Source organism: Trichophyton rubrum (assembly GCF_000151425.1).
Source record: "Trichophyton rubrum CBS 118892 genomic scaffold supercont2.17, whole genome shotgun sequence".
In the NCBI taxonomy this organism is placed as follows: Eukaryota; Fungi; Ascomycota; class Eurotiomycetes; order Onygenales; family Arthrodermataceae; genus Trichophyton; species Trichophyton rubrum.
The window spans coordinates 23756-46087 of NW_003456412.1; the positions used below are offsets into that span (position 1 = coordinate 23756).

Here is a 22332-nt window from a genome sequence, read left to right on the forward strand (position 1 = left end):
CTCTCGCATCTATCGGGAGCTAAAGTCGATAGAGCAAAACGAAGACCTCAAGACCAATTCCAACGAAAAAAGGGAATATGTCGCTATGAATTTGATATAACTTGTCAAAAAACGCAATGGGGCCACCGGAAAAATTTCCTTGAGAGCAAAAATAAGGGAGGCCAGAATAAAGGTGCGAAGAGAAGAGGTATAAGACAAAAAGTAGAGCATGAAGCATCATAAAGAAGGGAGAGAATAACCAAAATTAGATAGTCATAAACACGTCAGGAATATGTTGGATCAGAAAGGAAATAAAAGTTAGATATAAGTAGATGTAGGGATGCTCCAGACATAAACGTAGAGTGTGTAGTTTCCTCGAAATAAACGTAGGTCGTATGCGTTGCTTTTTCTGCGTTGATTTAAAAGACAGTACCGTCCGATATGATCATGATAGGAGGCTGCTTAGTGTTCGGCCTGGAGACTTCGGCAATCTCTCGTCCGCCCTGTAGGTTTATGTCAGTACTCGTCAAGGTCATCTAACGAAAACAAGGTAAAATGGAAAGGGAGCTAACCTTCCATGAACCCGCCTCGAGCATCTGAGCGAGACAGAGTTGTTGTCCGTCCTTCAGTTCCAGGAGGTTGTTTACTTCTGCCAGCAACTGGTCCAAGAAGCCAACGGTGAGAGCTCTCCATTCCACGATGACATCATCATCAGGACTGAACAGTGGGACTACCTCCACGTTTGGCTGCCCTTGATCATAGCGTTAGCCTTGTATGCATCCAGTCCCCGGTTAGTGTCCTCTGGTTTCAATGTTAGCAGACCCATATCGATCAAGAGTCCGCCGTTCCGATACTCCGGTAGACCGGTAAGCAGCTCACGGCCTGAGAACCGGATATTCAATATCTTAGTCATGGGAGTCATGATAGAGTAGCAGAGCCATTGCGTCAGCTTGTGGAAAGGGACAATGTTTTCCCACGGTTCTGCGGGGGGGGGGATGAAGGCATGGCTTTGCAAGGCCATGCGTCACCAATCGATATTCCGTCGATCTGTGTGCGGGATGGTGGCCATATGGGAGACAATCCGTCCATAAGAACATTCCATAGAAGTGGTACGGGGATGATGGGAACTGAAGAAGCGAGAGTAGATGGGTGAGAAAGAAGGTAGTCTAGTAAACATTTAGTACTGCAATACCGAATAGTGGGGGGGGGGAAGGGAGAAAACAGCATGAAACACCTACCAAGCATGTTTCCGGGGCGAGCATCAACACCAAAGAGCTCTTGGTTGTTCAGAGCGTCTGCCAGCCGCGCCAATAAGCCGGCTCTGCCCTCGAGACCAGCAAGAGGATTCTCTTCGGAATGCTGCATTCTCTTGGCCAACGCTCCCACGGTCAGACGCCTCAGACCAGCTCCGTCGACCTGACATGGCTCGGTATGGTCACTGCTGAACATTCCAGCCTTGAACATCTCCAGACTGGCGACGGCGAGCCCCTCACTCCGCCTGTACACCTTTCCAGACTCCTTTGACTTGTAGCTCCAGGTGTTTCCGGCACCGGCATCGAGTAGAACCGACACAAGGAAGAGATCTATCAGCCTGCGAGCTCTCTCCAGATTGTCGATGGTGCTAGGCCATGACTGGAGCAGCTGGTTAATGCGAGGCTTCCCGCCAACGTCAAAGTGCTGCCAGCGTCCGTGGTCAGGAATGCTCTGGAAATCCGGAGCGTAGTCTCTCTACAGGACATGTATATACGTTAGCATGCATCTTGTTTGTGTGGTTGTTGCTGTTGCTGTTGTGGTTGTAGTTTGGTATCAAAGTCAACCCCGCGTACCTTGATGATAGAGACGATGTACTGTGCCGTCGTCTGGAACTTGCTCATGTCGACGTCAAAGTGGTTCAGCTGGTTCTCCTTTGCCTTCTCCATCACCAGGCCGCACCGCTGGCGGACGGCATGGATACTCCTCAGGTAGGCTGCTGGGTCCAGGTTGGGATCTGGCGGCGGCGCCATGGTAGCTTCGGGTATTGGATGGGATGTTGGGCTGTTGTTGCTCGACCTGATGGAAGACACCGGCAGTCTCGCAGACGTACTCGACGCTCTGGAACTGCTATTAGAGAACACCGACTCCTGGCCGTCCTTCTCGAAGTGGTGGTGGATGTTGTTGTTGTTGTTGTTGTTGTTGTTGCTTGCTGCCCGGCCCTCCTTGCGCCTGAAGAAGCCCATGGCGAGGAAAATAAAAAAAAAAGCAGCGACAAAATATAAGTAAAAAAGTACAAATAAAAAATAAAAATAAAAAAATAATACAGAAAATAGCAAAAAAAACGTCGTGGCTTGCAGAGTCACTTGATTCGCAGATCCAGACGGGAAAAAAAGGAAAGAAACGAAAAATAGGGTCAACTTTTGCTCTCTGCTGGCGGGTTATCTGCAGGCCAGGTTGGTTTGAACAGTCCGGAGTATACACGGACAACGCAGACGGGCAGGACACGCAGACACGACGGGGCAAGGGAGCGAAATCTCGATCCAAGACGATAGCTACCCGGCCAGAGATATATTATTTATGGAAAAAGAGCTGAAGCAGTGGGGAGATTTGGCTGGCGGGGCGGAAACGAGCTTGCCATCTCTCTCTCCGGCTCGCTGGATGCTGGCTCTGCTTGCTGGCTGGCGGCCGGCTGCTGGTCCTGGTCCTCCGTTAGGATCTCTGGTCTCTGGTTGGGACCGGGCTCCTATGCCTGTCTGGTCTGCCGGCGCTGGGGATGGGGTGGATGCCTGAGTCTGTCCTTATATGATGTAGGTCGAATAATGCGTCTGTCTCTCCGTCTCTCTCCCTCTCTCTCTCTCTCTCTCTGGTGCATGAACTAACCAGCTCAACTGTCCGTCCAGCGTTGTGTACTTATATATAGCTAGCCAATACTGACTCGCATATAGCCGTCTGGACTAGCATGGCATGGACAAGTCCTGACATGCTACATGGCACCGCGACAGGCCAGGGATCAGGGGCAAATCCGCCTTCCCGTCTTAATATTACGGCTACGGAAACTCATTGTCAAACTGTCATGCATGATTCTTGCCAGAGCGAGAAACGGTAGCATTCAAGTTGCCCATCTGGACCCGGGATAGATCCATGCAGGATAACAGTTGACAGGAGAAAGAAACCAGGCTCTCTTCCTGACCAGGCTTGTGAGCGACTTCCTATCAGCATCCCTGGGGGGGGGGGGGGGGGGGTTATCTCAACTCGTTTAGTTATACGTTGCCCCTGGTTGGACTCTGAGCGGAAAGGGGTTAAGATCGCATGGCCATCGCAAAGAAGCTCTGGCTAATTCGCCCCTACATACATCAATATTTGCGCCAGGTGGGAAAGTTTTATGGAGTTTATGCCGCCATCGAACCCGACCTTTCCTCTGCGCGAGGGCCATCTCGTCCACTTAAAATGGAGCCCGGCCGATTAACTCATGTCTATACTTCGGTTATGCTGGACAATAAGCATGGATATCGACAAATGACATCCCAGGAAGAGGACCTAAATAATTAGTTGAACTGCCAAATAATAGTTTGGGGCAGCAGGAAAAGAGGACCATCCCCCCCGTCTCGAAACGACACACATCAACTGGCAAGTAAGAAAGCACGCAAATCCTCAATCGAAAAAACGGGGTACTTTAACTTCCCCATCGACGAGGGCTAGATGTTTTAAACCTGCATCTGCTGGGTCCTGCTAGCACCGGCCTATCACGAATGATACGCGGCCATTCAAAAGCCATGTGGAGCTTAGCCTGCTGGAGCCTACCACGAAGAAGAAAGAAGCAAAATGGAAAACGGCACAGATTTGTCAAACAAAAGGCGAGAAAGGCAACGAAGGTTAAAAAAAAAAAAAAAAAAAAGGCCCTGGCAGCACTTCTCGATTCTTGTCCGTGTTGGCGAAGGGGACGGCACAAAAGTGTCCACTTGACGGAGCAGCCGTACTCTATCCCATACGTTCGTTGACCAAATAGAACTGGATGGCAGCCAGTGGGCAGTGGACAGCATACGGAGCTTAATTCGTATAGTATAGTTCCTCTAACAGGAAACCACGGCTATGGGGATCGAAGCTGTACTACTGCTCACTCCCACCCAAGGACTGCCTGCTCTCCGCTTCTGCTGCCTGTAAGCTTTAATATGGCGTTAAGGCATGGTTGCCAATCGGTTATAGTCGCGGACCAGGCACAGCGTCCCGTCCGGAGTTCGGTGAGAAGACATGATGATTGGACTTTTGGCATCCTGATACTCTGGTTCGGCCACCGTTTCTCTTGAAGCCAGTTAAACGCAGCCTAAGCTCGGAGCAGTTACTTCGAAGGGAGAACGGTTGACTATGGGGGTGGCCAAAATTCAATAATAAACGGAGCACTTACGACCAACGCCTTCATCTATGCAAAACGGAGCAACACCGACTGACCAAAGGACAAATGTCATGCCATCTCAGACCATGTCATACCTAGCCAGACATCTATCGCCATCCTGCAAGCACGAACCATTCGTCATTTTCTGTCCTCCAATGATTTAATCTGTTTGTCATTAGTCCGTATATTCTTCTTAATGTTTTATCTGCTTTTTTTTATTTTTGCTGCAACCTCGGCTCATGTCTTACATAATAACGGCTGGATAAAAGAAACTCCGAAACCCGCGGAATTTCTCTTGGTCCGAGCGCCCTTTTTTGGTTGTTTTTTCGATGTTTTTGCAGGCAAAGCAGAAGAAACGCCGTGAAGAAGCGCCACTTTGTTTTTGCTGATTTGTGTTGATTTACAAGCTATAGAGAAGCTGTTTGGCGGGATGGCATGACGCCCGAGATGTCTGCTGGAACTCGCTGAGCAATGTTGTTGTGCGTAACACTGGCGTATCACTTCTGCTTCGTCCCCTTTTGTTTGCGCCAGCATCGCCAGTTTCACACCCAACGCAGTATAACCCGCTGAGCGAGCCCAATTCTCCCTCTACATACGCCGTTCGCTACCTATCATCGCAATTATGGATGACCTCTCGGGCCTTGACTGGACTCAGAGCTCGAGCTCCCAGAAGCCCGCACCGGTAAACACTCTCTCAAGCATGTCTGCTGCGACTCTACGTCCTACACCCCCCATGTCCGGCCGCTCAAGTCCGTTTCCTCCACAACCCACCACGGCTTCGAATAAGGCCCCATCCTCAAAGCCAACGACACCTTCAAATAATGATAGCTTTGCAAATCTGCTGAACTTCCCGTCTGGAAACGCTACCAAGAACCTCTCCCTGGCCGAAAGGCAGAAGCAGCTGGCGGAACAAAAGGCACGTGAGGAGAGGGAGAGGCAGGAGAAGCTCAAGGCTCAATATGGCGGAGTCAATGATCAGATATGGGACAGTCTGGAGAAGTCCGGGACGGGCCAAGGTGCTCCCCAAGCTCAGGCCGGTGTGGTAAAGGGCGGGACAACGTCTGGAGGCGATGATGAAGATGATCTGCTAGCTGCTTTCAACGCTTCTGCGCCTGTTGACAAGTCTACCAACTTTCCTATCCCCAGCCCCTCTCCTCTGTCTCGGGCAGATTCCCGCTCTCCCGCCAGAGCTCCTACTACTACTGTCCTGGACGACGACGACGATCCGTTCGGCATGGCGGAGTTTAATGCAAGCCGGCGCCAGAAGACAGAAGTTCAAGCTACGAAGGCACAGGCGCTAAATGGTGCTGACGATGATGACGACGTACTGGGCCTCCTTGCAAAGCCAGTATCTGAATTTCCGAAACGTGAGACGACCAGCCCGGCAGCTGAGGTCCCCGAAGAGCCTGAAGCGGAGCGCTCACGACGTACCCCGGAAGATAGAGCCATCGCAGAATTAGTAGATATGGGATTCCCCATTCACAAGGCGCGAGAGGCCCTTGCCGAGACTTCGTCCGGTACAGACGTCCAGCAAGCCGTCGGCTGGCTGCTCAATCAGGCTCACAGCGAGGCAAAGGAAAAGGCACAAAGTAGAAACCATACCGGCCAGCAGGAGAGATCACCGGATCCTGGGATGTCTCGACGGTCAAGGAGGGAAGGCGATGGTTATGCTTCCTCTCGCGATCGATCTTCAAACAATGGCACCCCCAGGGAAAAGGATCCCGCTCAACTGGCATCCGAATTTGGAAGCACTCTTTTCAAATCAGCCAATTCGCTTTGGAAAACGGGTACGAAGCGGGTTCAACAGGCAGTTCAAGAATTCAATAACGGCTCCTCGGACACTTCGTCCCAGCCTCGCTGGATGAGAGATAGCACGCCAGATCCTCCGAGAAGCAGGGAGCGGAAGGTGGATAGCCGACGTGAATCCCCCCAGGGATCAGCACAGACAGAAACCATGACGAATGAAGCTATGATGCTCGAAACATCCAGAGAACCATCAACTTCGTCTTCACGTTCCCGAGGCGGAGAGCCCCAAGGTTCGCCCCACCAGGCTAGCTCGCGAGGCAGACCGGCGGAACTTCCTTCAAGGCCACGTTTTCAGCAGGAGGACGATCTACGGAGGCAGATCCAACGCCCGTCTTATCATCCTCAACCGGACGCCAGAAAACGGCGAACACCGCTATCACGTTTTGATGCAGAAGAGCAGGCGTCCCAGGCGTACGTCAGCCCAGCAAGGAGGAGGAAAGCTGCCTCCTCGGTTCCTCCTGGTTTTGACGCACCGGAACCAGACTTACTGCAAAGTCCGTCTCTGCCAGCTCGGCCAGCTCGTCCAGCAACAACGTCTCCAGCAAGGCCATCTCGCACTTCCACCCCGGTCCGGCCAAAGGCACCTCCAAGGACAGTCCCACAGATTTCCCCTGCATCACTAGCATCTATACACAGCCACCGACAGAAAGGATCAGAGGCTTATAAGCGAGGTGATTATGCTGTAGCGCACGCTTCATACTCCAGTTCCATTTCTCTAATACCCAACGACCACCCCATCGTTATCATCTTGCTCACCAATCGTGCCTTGACCTGTCTAAAGACAGGCGAACCTAAGAGTGCAATTAGTGACGCGGATCGTGCTCTCTCTATCATTGGTCCCTCGAAGGGTGACTCCGAGACCATCGATCTCGGCAATGGAGAGCCACCAAAGGATATGCGAGAGTTCTTCGGTAAGGCCCTGATGAGGAAGGCCGAGGCATTAGAACAGCTTGAAAAATGGAAAGATGCGTCGGCCGTCTGGAGAGAAGCTATTGAATCTGGCCATGGCGGTAATACCAGCATACAAGGCCGAAACAGATGTGAAAAGGCCGTCTCTATAGGACCAAATGGCGCCTCGTCGACGCCATCTAAGCCTGTTTCGGCACCTTCCCGCCCCAAACAAGCCCCTAGACCTGCCGCTCCCAAGTCGGTCTCGACAAAGCCGGCTGAGGCGGTCAGTCGCCTCCGAGCAGCAAATGAGGCCGCTGACCGAATAGATAACGAGAAGTTTGACCTCGCTGATGCCGTTGAAGCGAAACTCGCGGCTTGGAAAGGAGGGAAGCAAGACAACTTACGTGCCCTCCTAGCCAGCTTAGACACTGTATTATGGCCCGAAGCGGGATGGAAAAAGATCAGTATGGCCGAGCTGATTCTTCCCAATAAAGTGAAGATTCAGTACATGAAGGGTATTGCCAAGGTGCATCCTGACAAGGTATGTCTTGTATCGATTGATTGAAGAAAGCAGTGCAATGCTAAACAATGTTAGATTTCCGTAAACGCTACTACTGAGCAGAAGATGATTTCCGGCGCGGTATTCAGCACCCTCAACGAGGCATGGGACAAGTTTAAAAGCGAGAACAACTTATGAAACGGTGAACAATACGATTTTCACTTTGATGATTTCTTTTTCTTAATATCCCGTTTGGATATCTTTTCATTTCATAGGTTTAGATACCATTTTGATTCAATATCATTACTAGACTACCATTGCATGGATCGTTACCCGGCCGCGGGAGAATTAAGACTGCGATATCCATCAAACTAAGTATGAGAGGTACCGACATTGGTGCCAGCTCTTCCTACCAGGGAGGAAGATTGTAACCTAAGGCTTCCGAAGGCACCATAAGTGTTATCCTTTTTTTTTTTTTTTTTTTTTTTTGGCAATCTCAGGAGAATTCTCTACATACTTGCTGATAGTGCCATGTGACTTGATGGGGAAAGCAGTGGCATGTGTGGGACTCAAACCCAGCTGGTGTTTCCTTTACCATAAAAATATACCAACTTCTGGCGATGAGATCCCGTTTTCTTTCTCCGCGCTTGCTCTGAGTTGGATTGGATGGATTGGATGACAATGAAGGACAATCGCGGCTATGTCTACTTTCTATTGGTCAAAATTCTTAAATGAATCGAGTGCCAACAGTATAGGCAACAATACCCAATAGAAAAGCACAGTTAGCGCCGGATTGCCCTAAGTTCTAGCCAATCAACAAATTCCCTTTACGTGCATTAGGGGACACAAATATATTCCATTCACAAGTGATCGGGCTGTTCATCAATAAAGGTATCCCCTGACATCTTCTATTGGCTGGTTCCTGATCGGGTTGTACCCTAAATACACGCTTGGTGTTCTAGACTTCTTTTGATCCCTAGTCGTTTACATCGTTCCCCGCCTGTGACATGCACCGTGATGAGCAGGGTGTGCTCGCAGCAGGTAGTAGGCCGAGAAGCCAACAGGGAGCTTCCATCTGGCCTTCATGGCACCGTATGATCTCGTAATCATACATAAAGTCATAATTATGCAGCATAGGGAGAGATACCATCCGATACCTGTGTTTACTGGAAGCAGTAGACCAGGGCGAGAACTTTACTGAGGCATACACCTGTATAAAAATTACTTGTATGTCACTCCTGGCTGTTTAATTAAGTGGTATGATATCAGATTAGACCACTTATCAGCAGATGACGGCTAGCAAATCGTAACGGATGGATACATATCTTGTAGTTCTCCGTGAGAGCGCACAGATGACCGGACCCATGGCTGGTGGCAAGCCCTTCGGATATATCTCCACCGGCGTCGCCGGAATTTCGCAGACGGTTGACATGGATTATGCGTCATACCGGGGGTGTCCTGCATAGGGCCATGCACATGCAACGAAGCGGTATGGCTAAGAGAGGGGAGCGCTCAGGGCAGGAAGGTGTCTATATGCACTTCAGCCCTGCCCGCTGGCGAAAACGAGGAAAGCTCTATGCTAGTATGAACAGCGATTGGCCTACTCTTCATCTCCTGCTCAATGAAGCACAGCCATTGAAGGGTTTGGCCCCATGCATGACTTCTTGGACAACCACATTTTCAGCTTTGTATGGGATGGGATAAAACCCTTGACATTGTTAGCCATCTAGCGAGCGCACTCTCTCTCTTCCAGAGCATAGTGATAAATTTTTATCGCGGGCTACCTGAAGGAGGATGCGAGCCAAAATATTAGCTTTTACAAAGGAACCCCATTGGACCAGAGCCAACAGGCCTAGCCGGAATTCCGCGGATAATACGCACTGGGCTTCAGGGAGTGGCAGGGAATATTTTGATCCAGCGGACTGACTGGTCAAAAATAGTTCAGAGGATAAAGCTCACCTGCACAATCCCATGTCCCATCACAGCTGTCTACTCTCTTGAATGTTACTATGCATACTCCTCTGGGCTGTCGTCTTCTTACATATACTATGTGTGCCTCTAAATAGTCATACTCCTATATTGAAAGAATACCCTCGATACTGGACTCCTCATTCTACCGGATTACACTGTGGGCCCTTAGTTGGCGTGTGGCTAGTTAATTAAACAAGCAACTGTTTCTACATAGGCAATTTGTCATGCTATCTGAAAATGTCACCAACTTCGAGCGATGCCCTGGTTGAACGACGGCGCCAACAGAATAGAGATGCACAAAGAAAACGGCGTAAGTTGCTTTCATTTTGTTCTATTTAGTCCATCTGTCAGCTCGTCCACGAGGAGATATCAATATCTTAGAGTAACCATGGGGTTGCTAATTTGGTTGATTATATAGGGAATGCTTTAAAAGCGCAGATTGTAGAGCTCCAAGCTAGGAACCTAGAGCTGCAAGCCTTTAAAGAGTCTGCAATTTCAATTGCAGCTAATCGACAGACCTTACTTGGTTCCAGAACAATGTTGACCTCAAATGTAAGCTGCAGCTTAGGAGGTAGCTTTAATAGCCCATGTCACACATCATCAGATGCTCAGGATGAGGGCTCGGATACAGCATCAGCAGTGATACTGCGCCCCGATTATCCAAAACTGGACGATACATTCATTCGAGGGATTTCCGAGAATCTACAACCAAATGCACAAATGATTTCTAGAAGTCAACCTGGCAGCATGCAGGGTTACTACCATGACGCCGAAGATACCTTCACTCAAATCGCTACGTTAACACCGGCCTCGGATCCTGGGTTTGGAAGCGGCGGAACACCTCTGCCAGCAGCCACCTATACCAACGTTGCGATGAGTCCTTCGCCAGGGAAGTATGACCTGAGCTTACACTTTGGGGACACGTCACTTCATGACACACTTGATCTTGCATCGCTTCGCCAACAGTCACCATCAGAGGCCGGTTCAAGAGCTGGGATCACTGAGACTATAAGCAGGCAACCGCCCGGGTCTAGCGGACCTCGACCTTGCTTTCGGGACAAAAAGCAGAATGCCATGGCTATAGCGGTGGCCAATCGACAAACAGCTGTAGTACGATTACTGCTACGACATGGAGTGGATATGAATGCCAGAGATGAACGAGGACGGACTGTCTTACATGATACAGCTGAGACTAATGACACCGAGATGATGCAGTTGCTTTTGGACTATAGCGCTGACTCGAATATTGTTGACAAATCTGGTATGATACCTATTGAAATTGCCGCGTCCTTGGGGAATATTGAGGCTGTTGAGGTATTGCTAAAGGCCAATCCATAAAGGACATTGGAGCTGATTGACCCCTACAATGACTATGGAAAGCCGGGATTGATTAGATATTCACTTATGTCCTTGAAGGCTTTTCTTTTAGGTTTTGTTTTCCATGGTCAGGGTAGACGTGAATGGTTCTGAGCTAAGGGATGTAGAGCCCGATTTCTCTTCTGTAGAGTGAAGTCCCCAGATTTTCCTGGATGTAATAATTCATTCGCTGGTATGGAAGTTTCGCCCATTTCTTGACATTGTGTCAATAAACCTTGCTCCCAGGTTACCCCAGTGGTTCGAGCTGCATGGTGCCCATTCAGCCTGACAGCCTGACAGGGGTATCAATGGTGCATGCTTAGATCGAATGGTGACAGCTGACAAGCAGCAATAATAAAAGTTTGTCAAGTGACAAACACCAGTCCCCTGACTAGCTGATATGGCTACAGGAATTAGGGGGTGAGGGTGGTGTCAGCATGACTGTTCGAGACAGGGGCCGCGAACTGAAGTCATCGCATGGGGAGGATACCTAACTAGTCAATTCCCCTACACACGGCAACTGTGGCATGAAACCAAGAGATACGCAATGTATATATCTCGTGAGACTGGACGATCCGATGATATCGTGAATGAGATATACTGGTTCCACTGAATAATCCAGATACCTGACTTTCCTAGCAAGGAAGATCCAAGATAGCAAAATGAAGGCGGCTTCAAAGGAGGCCACGCCTGCATGGAAGACCTGGGATAGTTGCTGTATCTTCAGTGCCAAAGAAAGTCGCCTCGCAGCGTCTCTGCTGGCTGATTTGCAAACAGTGACAATCGAGGATGCATTAGATATAGGCGCTCTGGTAGAATTCAGCCGTTCTCACCGGGTCCCAGGGGGTATAATAGTGAAGCTTGCCTGTTGCTCCGCGGTTGGGGGCTACGCCGGCGTGGAAGACGTGTGCATTGGAGTGGAAACGGGCAGCACTAATAGCCTGCTTCGTTGTCACCTCGATAGCCAGCATACCTTCTCATACCTCTCTCAGTTGATTGAGGAGATAGAGCTGCCAATTATTGGTGATTCAAGCCCGAGTCTGCTTGATCTCGCTGGTTCCACTGGCCTCTTTGACACCATACTCTCGATTCGAGACCCTGATTCCAAAGCCACCGCAGAGGCCAGCAAAAAAATCGACCATGTTGACCCTCGTAATTCACCTGTAAGACTCTTATGGCTCCTTCTCTGATGTTGGGTGTTGCTGATGTCTTGTGCTGCTTGGGGTATCAAAAGAAAACACGCGCCCATTTGGCCGTCGAAGTGAATCTACCATTAAGAGAAATCAGCATCAACTACCCGGCCAGCATCTTCAGCGCGGTTCAGGCCAGAAGATTCGCAGAACTGCTCTCAAAGACCATCTCGGAGCTCATCGAGAATGCAGGCCAGCGCCTATGTGATTTGAATTTGCTCCCAGCCACCGACGCGCGCAATATCGCGGCTTGGAACGATCGAGACCTAGGCTCCTACGATGTCTGCCTCCATAATGAGATATGCAAACGAGTAGAAGAATTGCCTGAGAGCCCTGCAATCTGCGCCTGGGACGGTGATTTAACCTACCGCCAGCTAGACGTCCTTTCATCTCGTGTTGCTTGGAAGCTTCATGAAGTTGGCGTAGATCCAGGATCGTCCACTGTGGCCTTTTTGTTCCGCAAGTCAAAGTGGTCGGCTGTCTGTTTGCTCGGTATCTTGAAGGCTGGTGCAGCTGCTGTGGCCCTGAATCATGACCATCCGGAAGAGAGACACAGGTATATTCTGCAGACTACCGGGGCGATCGTCCTGCTTGTTGGCAAAGATCTGGAAGACTCCTTGGAGATACCACTTGACAGGTCACTCACAAAGCTAGCCGTCTATGATTCTCTGTTTGACAGCGACTTGTCCGAACCAGACCGTGCCGGGACATTCGTTTCGACCAGTGTTAAGCCAGAGGATGCTGCGTACATTCAATTTACCTCTGGCAGCAGTGGTACGCCCAAGGGAATTATAATGGAACATCGTACCTACATGGCAAACGCAATCTCCCAGATCGAAGCATACCATATAAACAAGGAGTCTAGGGTTCTCCAATTCGCAAGCCATAGTTTTGATGCTTTTTTGACCGAGGTTGTCACAACACTGCTCGCAGGAGCCTGTGTCTGCATCCCCTCTGAAGAGAGCCGCTTCAATGACCTGTCAGGAGCCATAAGTGACTTCCAGGTCAACTGGATGGGCATGACACCGACTCTTGCTAGGACACTGACACCAAAGAATGCCCCCACCCTAAAAACTCTTGCAACATGGGGGGAGGTGACCAGTGACGATATCATTGAGGCCTGGGCAGACGAAGTCGACCTATTCAACCTCTATGGTCCATCGGAGAACTCAGTTGGAGCAACAGCTCATTTGCTATCCAAAGGAATCCGAGATCCTAGCCACCTGGGCAAACCTATTAAAGCAGTTAATGCGTGGATTGTTCGAATCGATAACCGGGAAAGGCTTGCACCTATCGGGACTGTCGGTGAGCTTGCTCTACAAGGCCCAACGGTTGCCAGAGGATACCTGCAGAATGATACCCTAAATGCCGATTCGTTCAGAAACTGTATACCGTGGATGAAAAATGAAGCTAGACACCAGAGAATCTACTATACAGGTGACCTTGTTCGATATATAGCTGACGGTAGCTTGGAGTTTCTTGGTCGTCGAGACACCCAAGTCAAGATCCGAGGTCATCGGATAGAGCTTGGTGAGATTGAATATCACATAAATCAAGTACTCTGTGGGTCGAATTTTGGCTCAGTGGTAGAAATAGTTTATCCTTTATACCGCCAATGTCAACCGATGCTCATTGCATTTCTGGATGCACGCAGTGATTGTATCACTATGCCAACGCATGATCTATTGCTACCTGCATCTGATAGATCCAGAGCTAGAGCAACTGAGATTGAAGAATATTTGACTAAGCGTCTACCGACACACTTTATCCCTTCACTATATTTACCCCTGGCATACATACCAACGAATGCATCTGGAAAGGCAGACAGAAAATTGCTCAAAGCAGCCTGCGAGCTTCTGTCAGAGTCGGATTTCCTGACGTATTCATCTCAGGCTAAACCAAAGACCGCACCCCAGACAGAAATTGAAGCTAAAGTAGCTTCTCTCTGGGCGGACTTACTCGGTGTCGAAGTGAATAACATTGGCAGAGAAGATAGCTTTTTCTGGTTGGGTGGAAATTCCATCCTTGCTATGAGATTTGCTGTGGCAGCTCGCAGCGAAGGCCTTCAGGTCACTGTGGCTGAGGTTCTTTCGAATCCACGACTGAACCAAATATCTGATATTCTAGCAAAGCAGAATCAACACCCACAGCCAGATGGTAGCCCACTATATGAACCCTTCTCCGCCTTGCCTATTAGTCTAGGCAAAGATTTTATCTCCAAAACAGTAGCTCCCCGCTTGGGTGTGGACGTTAATGACATACAGGATGCTGCTCTAGCTACGGATTATCAGATTGAGAATCTTGCCTGGTCTTCCCTGAAGACCCGTGGTGGTACAAATTATATTACATTTGACTTCTCTACAACGGGCGTTACGGCTGTCAATCTCCAAGAAGCCCTGGAAAGGCTGATACTTTATCACGATATCTTGCGGACGGTTTATTTGGTATTCAAGAGAAAAGTCTACCAAGTCACGCTGAAGCAACTTTCAGTTGATATTATACATTGCATGTATACCAAGGATGTTTCTCAGGCTACCTCAGACGTTGTGGAAGCAGATACTCCCATGCCAGTTGAAATTTCTCGCTCACTTCTCAAATTTTGGCTAATTCGTGGTCTTGATGGAAGAGTCCAACGTATGGTTATGCGTGCATCTCACTTGCAGTATGATGGAGTGAGCCTCATACGTCTATGCAGGGAGCTTGGTTCTGCGTTTCATGGTCAGGAACTATACCCAACTACTTCATTCTTTGCGTACTCTCACTTTGCTGCAACACATAGTGAGGATTCTGCAAGAGCTTTCTGGAGCAAGACGCTGGCTGGCTCTGCCATGACTTCCATTTTCCGCCACACCAGCATCCCTTGGAAATACGTGCTTGATGGGCAAGTTGATATCATGATCGATACTAGTGCTGTTCGTTCGGACTCCGAGATAACTATCGGCACTATAATAAAGGCTGCGTGGTCTCTGGTTCTGGCAGAAATGTCTGGCAGCGATGATGTCGTTTTTGGCTCCGTTATATGGGGTCGGAACGCCATGTACCCAGGAATCGAGCATGTAGCAGGAGCCTGCATAGACAATATCCCGGTTCGAGTTCGCCTTGGAGACAATATGACACGGCGACAGCTCCTAGAACAAATACAAGGACAGTACTTTGAAGCCGTCAGCTTCGAAAATTTCCAATACAAGCGGATTGTAGAAGAATGTACTGACTGGCGGCCATGGGAGAGACTTAGCACTTTGGTGGAGTACGAAAACCTCGGCGAGGAAACCACCAGCTTCAAGCTGGATGAGACGCAACGCTTTACGGTTGATGAGATCCGGCCCCCAGCGGATCGGCATGACATCACGATATTCAGCACACCTGTTGGACCAGAAAAGACATTTATTGCTCTCGATTTTTGCAAAGATACCATCCCCGAGTCTCTAGCACAAAAGATGCTAACCCGCATGCTGGAGCATATCCGTGGCTTCCATGACAATATCGATGACCCACTCCAGCTTGCTACAGCAGATATTATGAAGTTACCTTCTATCCCCATGCTACTCCCTGACACCGTTTCTCAAAGTGACATGGATCCAGTAAGGCTACAATCATCTCATGCTGTCATATTTTCCTCCCAGGAGTTTCGCGAGAGTCAGAAGTTGTTTGTAGAGGAAGCTTGGGCTGATGCTTTGGGTTGTCAGCCAGAGCAGCTGGCCATATATTGGACAGAGAGAACTCCCTTTTACAATGTGTGGGGCAATCTCATTGCTGCCTTTGGTATTTCAAAAAGGTATCAAGGAAACGGGATATCTGTCAGTATGGAGCAAGTGCTGGAGAACCCTGACATGCAGTCTCAGGCGGCATTGCTCATAAACATAGCCAGTAGCTAGCAAGACCTTAGTGTAGATGAATATCGAAAGTGATATATTAGTTATTACGAGGACTTATCTATTCTCTCTTGAGAGCCATTGCTGTTGTCTTCTTCTTGATAGTGTATCCAGCATAGTATTGTATACTGCCTGCTGATGGCTAACTGCCCCTGACCCCTGAATCTTTTCCCCCTGAAGCCATAAACCCAGATTAAGTTGAGGAGTCAGCAATATTTCATGTGACTCAGATGACGACCAAATCCCTGGCAACAAAAAAAAAAAAAAAACATAAGATGAAAAATATTGAAGAATGGACCACATTGTCGAAATATTTGATACGGAGGAAGATACCCTGTTACTGACATACAGTATCGTGCCATGCTGGTGTTTCTGCTGCTCTACTTGTCATGACTACGCGATGACTGGCACTTCTGACTTGTGCTGATTCAAGTTGTGCCTCTCGGGAAACGGGGACCTGGTTCACACCTGGCTGCCACTATGTAGTAGTTTTGCAGGACGCCTTATCAGGGGATAGGATAAGGTATAGAGTATTCAGCCATGAAGGTGGTATTCCATATAAGCTCTTTTACTGGCTCGCACTGTACATCTGCAAAGTGCGCTCTCGTCCTTCAACTGCCCACCTTTCCTGCTATTCAACTCCCACCTCAACAGTGATCCAACCACACTACGGCCATTCTGGTGTGCTATTGATAAGCGAAAAAGGGATGAATACTACCGTTAAGAAGTCACCGCTTCAGGTGGCTATGATCGGCATTGGCCATCGTGGATACAAGACCCATTTCCGTATCATCCTCGAGAACCCAAGAGCATGGACCGTGGTGGCTTGCTGTGATACCAACGAGAAAACCCGACAGGCGTTTGCTCAGAAACATCCGAACATCAATGTATACAAAGATCTCGACGATCTGCTGAAAAACAACAAGCAGAGGTTAGACTTTGCGATTGTCTGCGTCCCACACCAGTACCACTTAGAATGCTGTCGGGCTCTAGCTCAGAGAGGAGTGCCTATCCTGAAGGAGAAACCCGTTGCAGAGTCACCGGCCGAATATCAGCAGCTTCAGCAACTTCCCGTCAAAATCGGCGTTACTTTCCAGAAGCGCTTTGAGCCACGCTATCTGGCGATCAGGGATCTCATTTCCCAAGTTGGACAGGTTGCTTCATTCACTGCAACACTTACAGCCAATATCACGGAACTGGACGCCACGTGGAGAGCAACAAGTGATGTTGGTGTTACTGTATGTATCCCCCAATTAAGCCTTATTTCCGAATATAGTTAAATAACCGTTATTTACTCCTTATAGGAAGACTTAGGATGCCATATGTTGGACATGATCGTGTCTCTCTTCGGGAGGCCGACTTCAATCACTGCCCAAAATACCAAGGGCATCCGGATTGACCAGGAATATGGGGGAGATGACGTTTCGAACATTATCATGAACTTTGGAGAGGCAGCAAAGCGTAACATAGGTCACGTTCATCTCTCAAGAGTGGCTCACAGGAACGAAGAACGTCTCATCATTACTGGTACCCACGGCACCTTTGCCTTGGAAGGCAGAGATGTAAGGCTGCGAGATAGTAATGGCAACGAAACGTTTCATTTCCACGACACTTCGGAGAAGAAGTATGTTGTCAACTCGATGTTGCAACAATTCTCTGCCTGGGTCACCGGTGCAAAGTCCGATTTCCTTGCCTCTGTCGCCAATCTGGAAGATACCGTCATGGTGATGGAAGCCACTCGCCGTGCATACAACAATCCTAATGCCACTGAGACGGTTATTACTCCCGGAAACTCTGCTGGATCTTATGCACAAGCTTCTCTAGCAGGTGCACATCATATATGGCCACTGCTTTCGCCCGAGTCTGAGGCTGCTGTTGTGCGCCAGATGCATTCTTCACTCTCCATCTACAACAGGTCCGACATTTATGAGGTCTTTGAAGAAAAATGGCTCAAGATGCATGGCCTGAAGCACGCTCTTGTATGCAGCTCCGGGACAATAGCAATTCTCCATATGTTTGAGGCGTTGGACTTGCGACCCGGAGATGAGGTTCTGTGCCCCGTATACACTTTCTTTGCCACGGCATCACCCTTAATGCAGTATGGTGCTGTCCCTATATTCTGTGACAGCCTGGAAGATGGAAACATCGATCCAGATGAAATACTCAAGCGAGCCACGTCTAAAACAAAGGCGGTTATCGTGACACATATGTGGGGATTGCCATGCCGCATGCGCCAGATTGTCGATAATGCTCGAAAGGTGGACATCAAGGTGTTGGAAGATTGTTCCCATGCCCATGGCGCGATAGTGGATGGCCGGATTGTTGGATCCTGGGGTGATATGGCTGCATGGTCGTTGCAAGCTAAGAAGAACGTCATGGGCGGACAGGCAGGCGTCCTAGCTACCAATTCGACGGATTACTACTCACGAGCCATTCTTCATGGACACTTCAACAAACGTGCGAAACAGGAAGTTCCACAAGATCATCCATTGCGGAAATTTTGGCGTAAGTATATCTTTCTACTTAATACCTCATCGCATAGATTCATTAGTTTTAGGAGCTTACCACTGAATCTACCACTCAATAGTGACGGGCCTAGGGCTAAACATGCGAGCCCACCCACTGGCAATAGCCCTTGCAAACCAGCAATTTGATCTCCTGCCCGTCCATGATCAATACCGCCAACGTTATGCTTCCTACATTGCTAAAGGCCTAGCCACTATTCCCTTTCTCAAAATGCCTGCTGTCAACAACAATAGCAATGATAAACATGCCTGGTATGCATTTGTAATGCAATTCGACTCCTCAAAGGCGCCTGAGGGCCTCACCCGGGACGAATTTGTCCGAGAACTATTCGATGTCCATGGGCTGCAAGAAGTAGACATCCCGCGTTCGACAGGCTTGTTGAATGAGCTGCCACTATTTACGCATTCCCACGAAGCTGTTCCAAGATTTGGTGATAAAAGATGGGGCAAGATACAGCCAACGACAGAATTCCCAAATGCGCTGCAATTTTACCAGTGCGCTATAAAGCTCCCTGTGTGGGCTACAGAGAGTGACATGCCTATTGTGGAACACTATGTGAAGACCTTCCTAGTTGTTGCTCGTGAGATGACACAGCGGGCACTGAGACGAAAGAATCTGGGCCCTGGCTCCGTTGAAGAACGGGTCCAAGCAAGACTATAGGCATAAACGTATGTCTATAGCTAAGACCAAAGGCAAAAGCCATCCTCACATACTTGTACCGGCGTCGAGGGTCATTTATTTCACCATGATTTCACGAAAGAGGGAAATCGGATGGTTAGTTAGTGGACTTAACCTTGGTTTATCAATGGAGAGCAGGTCCAAAGTTCTGAATATAAAACTTACAGGGCCATTAACTATGGGGTTTTTATCTTCAACGCAAATCAATAGTTCTTTTTAACTAATTCGATGGCATTGAAAATCTTATAAGATATTCTAGTGTCTTCCTTCGGCTTTCTATAGCTGTTACTAAGTCTTCGTCTGACTTTTCTTCATCCCAGTCTGAGCGTACTTCATAATTCTCCCTCGCTCGGTTGCGAACACGGTACAACCCGACTTTGTGGTAGGATCCATGCCTACTTGGCCATTTGGTAGCCTTCAGCAACCATACATACAACCGTAAGTCTTAAGATTCAACGGTTTCTTGTCTTCCTTTAGGTTCTAGATTGATCAATTCTCTAGTTAACTAAACTAGCAGTTCTATGTAGCTGCGTAACCAAGTAGTTAGGGTAGTAGTGGGATGGATATGAGAAGTTGGAAGAAGAAAGTCCTGAGATTACCACCCTTGCCCCTTTATACATTGCAGATTCTACTTGCTATCTTCACTTCTTTTACTTCATTTATTCATTCACTATTCTTCTTGCTTCTTCTAACCGGTTCTTCACCTTATGATAGGTTGCAGCCCTAACTAGTTAAGTCACTGCCAAAGGGGTTGGGAAAAGAACTAGTAACAGCCTACCAGAAGCGTTCTTAGAGAGAGCTGCTAGATCGCAAGGTAAACAGAATCTCGATGTCACTGCGGAATACTGTGGTTGACCAGCCGCTCGCCATTGTATGTAAGCCTACTCGTAGTGGAGTTGTGATGACTGTGATGACAGCCTTGAGACCCCTGTCAGGTCATCATGATCAATAGTTAAGAATCCCCCTTATTTTTCCTTACTACCATTTTGCACTCGATAGCCCATATTAAAACTAAGCGTTTCCTCTGTTTGCCAGACTAAATAATGAAGAATTGAAAAGATAGAATAATATCGACCTCTAAGGGTGTATCAGGGGTGACTATAAACTTTGCGTTGATATGGCCCAAACCAAGGGCATTACCCTCCTCCACTTTAACGATGTGGTGTACAATCATAAGGCTCTTATTCAATAGGTCTAAACATCTGATATGGTCAATTTCAAATGTAGTATCACATCTCCGATGCTGACCAAGTTGCACGCTTCGCAACCGTCCTGGCTAATCCACGGTACATCACCGATGATGTCTCAGCCCCTGATCACCAGCTTCGACTATTCAGCGGCGACGTTTTCTCCCCATCTCTGGAGGCGTCCGTCCTTCGTGGTGAGCATATACCGACGATTCTCAATGCCATGAACATTGATGTCGCTTGCTATGGGAACCATGACTTCGACTTTGGCGAAGACCGCCTCGTTGAGTTATCCAGAATCACCAAGTTCCCCTGGATGCTCACAAACGTACTGCGGAGGGACTCGCAGTCAACCCAGGGGAGAGATGATAAGTTGTTAGCCCTGGCGCATAAATATATCATCCGAGAGGTGGGTGGGCTGAAGATTGGGTTCATTGGTTTGGCTGGAACGTAAGTCCATCCTATTAGCATTATTTGTCTATCATTATTCCCGAGTGTTCAATCAATCAATCGGTTGTGTACGGTCTTCTACTTACACAGGTTAGCAAGTGACTGGCCATCAAACTGCCAGCATTTACCCAGCTGTACTATATGCGAACCTGCCACTGTGGCCCGAACCACAGCAAGACATCTGCGGGAGTCGGAAAAATGCGACCTTGTTATAGCATTGACCCATATGCGGCTGGCGGAGGACATTGCAGTCTTGCAGAATACCAAAACTGGTAGTGGGAGGGTTGATTTAATACTCGGTGGTCATGACCACGACGTCGTTCAAAGATCTTCCACAGATTTCAATAACGACCCGAGAGTCCGCCACCCGGGCTTCACTTCTGGTAGTGCTACCGGAATATTCTGCACAGAAGGCGATATACGCATTATAAAGAGCGGAACAGACTGGAATGGCCTGTCGGTGCTGCGTCTCACCGTTCCTAAACAGGCAGATGGCACGACTTCTATATCAAATTTAAAACGTAAGACGGACAAAACACCAATATCTCTTAACACCCACGTACTCACATGAAGCAAATTTACACGTCGAACAGTATATCAGGTTGCGGACCTAAAGTCCTTGCCGAACTATGCGAACATACGGCCATGCCCCATAACCGTGAAGGCTATAACAGACGTGCAAACCAAAATAGCCAAACTGGTGGAAAAGCCACTCGTCATAACTTCTATCCCCCTTGAAGGAAGATTCAGGATCATCCGCAGCCGAGAAACCAATCTTGGGAATATGCTCGCAGACGTGGTACGTTTCTTTTACAACACGGATATTGCCTTTGTCAACAGCGGAGCTATCCGCTGTGACAGAATCATTGACTCAGGGACAGACGAACCACTGCGGATCCGGGACATCATTGACATTAGTCCGTTTGATAACGCATTCGTTATTAAACGTGTCAGCGGCCAGATACTTGCAGCATCTCTGGAAAATTCGGTATCTGATGCCCATACTGATGGTCGCTTTTTGCATGTATCAGGGCTTACCATGGTGGTAGACTGGAGCCGTCCTGAGGGACAGAGAGTAGGGGATATTATGTATGTTCCGAAGCATGGACCACGGCGTGCTGCATTGTCCAGGGATTTCTATACGGTGGCCATGGTGGACTTTATAGCTTCAGGGTTTGATGGGTATTCTTGCTTTCGGCATTGCGAGACACTGCTTGAGGCTGAGGGCTCGATGACGGACACGAATCTGTTGCTGCAAGTGTTTGAAGCCGATGGTCGTGGAGACGGGAGTTTCCAGCAGCTAGACGAGGCTGTGGAGGGTATCAAGAGAGCCCGGAAGGTGGTCATTCGAGGGAGACATCCAACTAAAGGATTACCTGTCATATCTCCGTCTGTGGAGGGCCGGATACGGGTTGTTACATCTAATCTATAGAACTTAGAATGGGTCATCTTAATGACAATTGTTAGCTGAATAGAAAGTGAGCCTCGAAAACATGGGTAAACCTTGGTCATCATAAGTATTTGGCTACTCTTCTTAGCCTTGGAGGTGGATGGTATAGTAAGG

At 48.6% G+C, this 22332-nt stretch overlaps 7 protein-coding genes across 7 annotated transcripts; 5 read left to right on the forward strand and 2 right to left on the reverse strand.

The window, feature by feature from the left end:
- Window positions 1-398: 398 nt before the first annotated feature.
- Window positions 399-901, reverse strand: TERG_12716 (uncharacterized protein; the record flags this gene model as incomplete). Its single annotated transcript, XM_047751633.1, has 3 exons — window positions 399-482; window positions 552-730; window positions 802-901. 3 exons carry the CDS (start codon window positions 899-901, stop codon window positions 399-401), a joined length of 363 nt encoding a protein of 120 aa, XP_047607586.1.
- A 23-nt stretch (window positions 902-924) lies between these two features.
- Window positions 925-2195, reverse strand: TERG_12717 (uncharacterized protein; the record flags this gene model as incomplete). Its single annotated transcript, XM_047751634.1, has 2 exons — window positions 925-1707; window positions 1806-2195. 2 exons carry the CDS (start codon window positions 2193-2195, stop codon window positions 925-927), a joined length of 1173 nt encoding a protein of 390 aa, XP_047607587.1.
- A 1519-nt stretch (window positions 2196-3714) lies between these two features.
- On the forward strand, window positions 3715-7736 carry TERG_08584 (uncharacterized protein; the record flags this gene model as incomplete). Its single annotated transcript, XM_003230832.2, has 2 exons — window positions 3715-7580; window positions 7635-7736. Exons 1-2 carry the CDS (start codon window positions 4965-4967, stop codon window positions 7734-7736), a joined length of 2718 nt encoding a protein of 905 aa, XP_003230880.1. The 5' UTR covers window positions 3715-4964.
- Window positions 7737-9746: 2010 nt separating this feature from the next.
- TERG_08585 (uncharacterized protein) lies at window positions 9747-10847 on the forward strand (the record flags this gene model as incomplete). The annotated part of the gene is made up of 2 exons (XM_003230833.1): window positions 9747-9819; window positions 9928-10847. The coding sequence occupies 2 exons, from the start codon at window positions 9747-9749 to the stop codon at window positions 10845-10847; spliced, it is 993 nt and encodes a 330-aa protein (XP_003230881.1).
- Window positions 10848-12039: 1192 nt separating this feature from the next.
- Window positions 12040-15930, forward strand: TERG_08586 (uncharacterized protein; the record flags this gene model as incomplete). The annotated part of the gene is made up of 1 exon (XM_003230834.2): window positions 12040-15930. The coding sequence occupies one exon, from the start codon at window positions 12040-12042 to the stop codon at window positions 15928-15930; it is 3891 nt and encodes a 1296-aa protein (XP_003230882.2).
- Window positions 15931-16183: 253 nt separating this feature from the next.
- On the forward strand, window positions 16184-18581 carry TERG_08587 (uncharacterized protein; the record flags this gene model as incomplete). Its single annotated transcript, XM_047748978.1, has 2 exons — window positions 16184-17165; window positions 17232-18581. The coding sequence occupies exons 1-2, from the start codon at window positions 16635-16637 to the stop codon at window positions 18579-18581; spliced, it is 1881 nt and encodes a 626-aa protein (XP_047604971.1). The 5' UTR covers window positions 16184-16634.
- A 1667-nt stretch (window positions 18582-20248) lies between these two features.
- On the forward strand, window positions 20249-22200 carry TERG_08588 (uncharacterized protein; the record flags this gene model as incomplete). Its single annotated transcript, XM_003230836.1, has 4 exons — window positions 20249-20293; window positions 20359-20768; window positions 20868-21289; window positions 21362-22200. The coding sequence occupies 4 exons, from the start codon at window positions 20249-20251 to the stop codon at window positions 22198-22200; spliced, it is 1716 nt and encodes a 571-aa protein (XP_003230884.1).
- Between the last annotated feature and the right edge of the window lie 132 nt (window positions 22201-22332).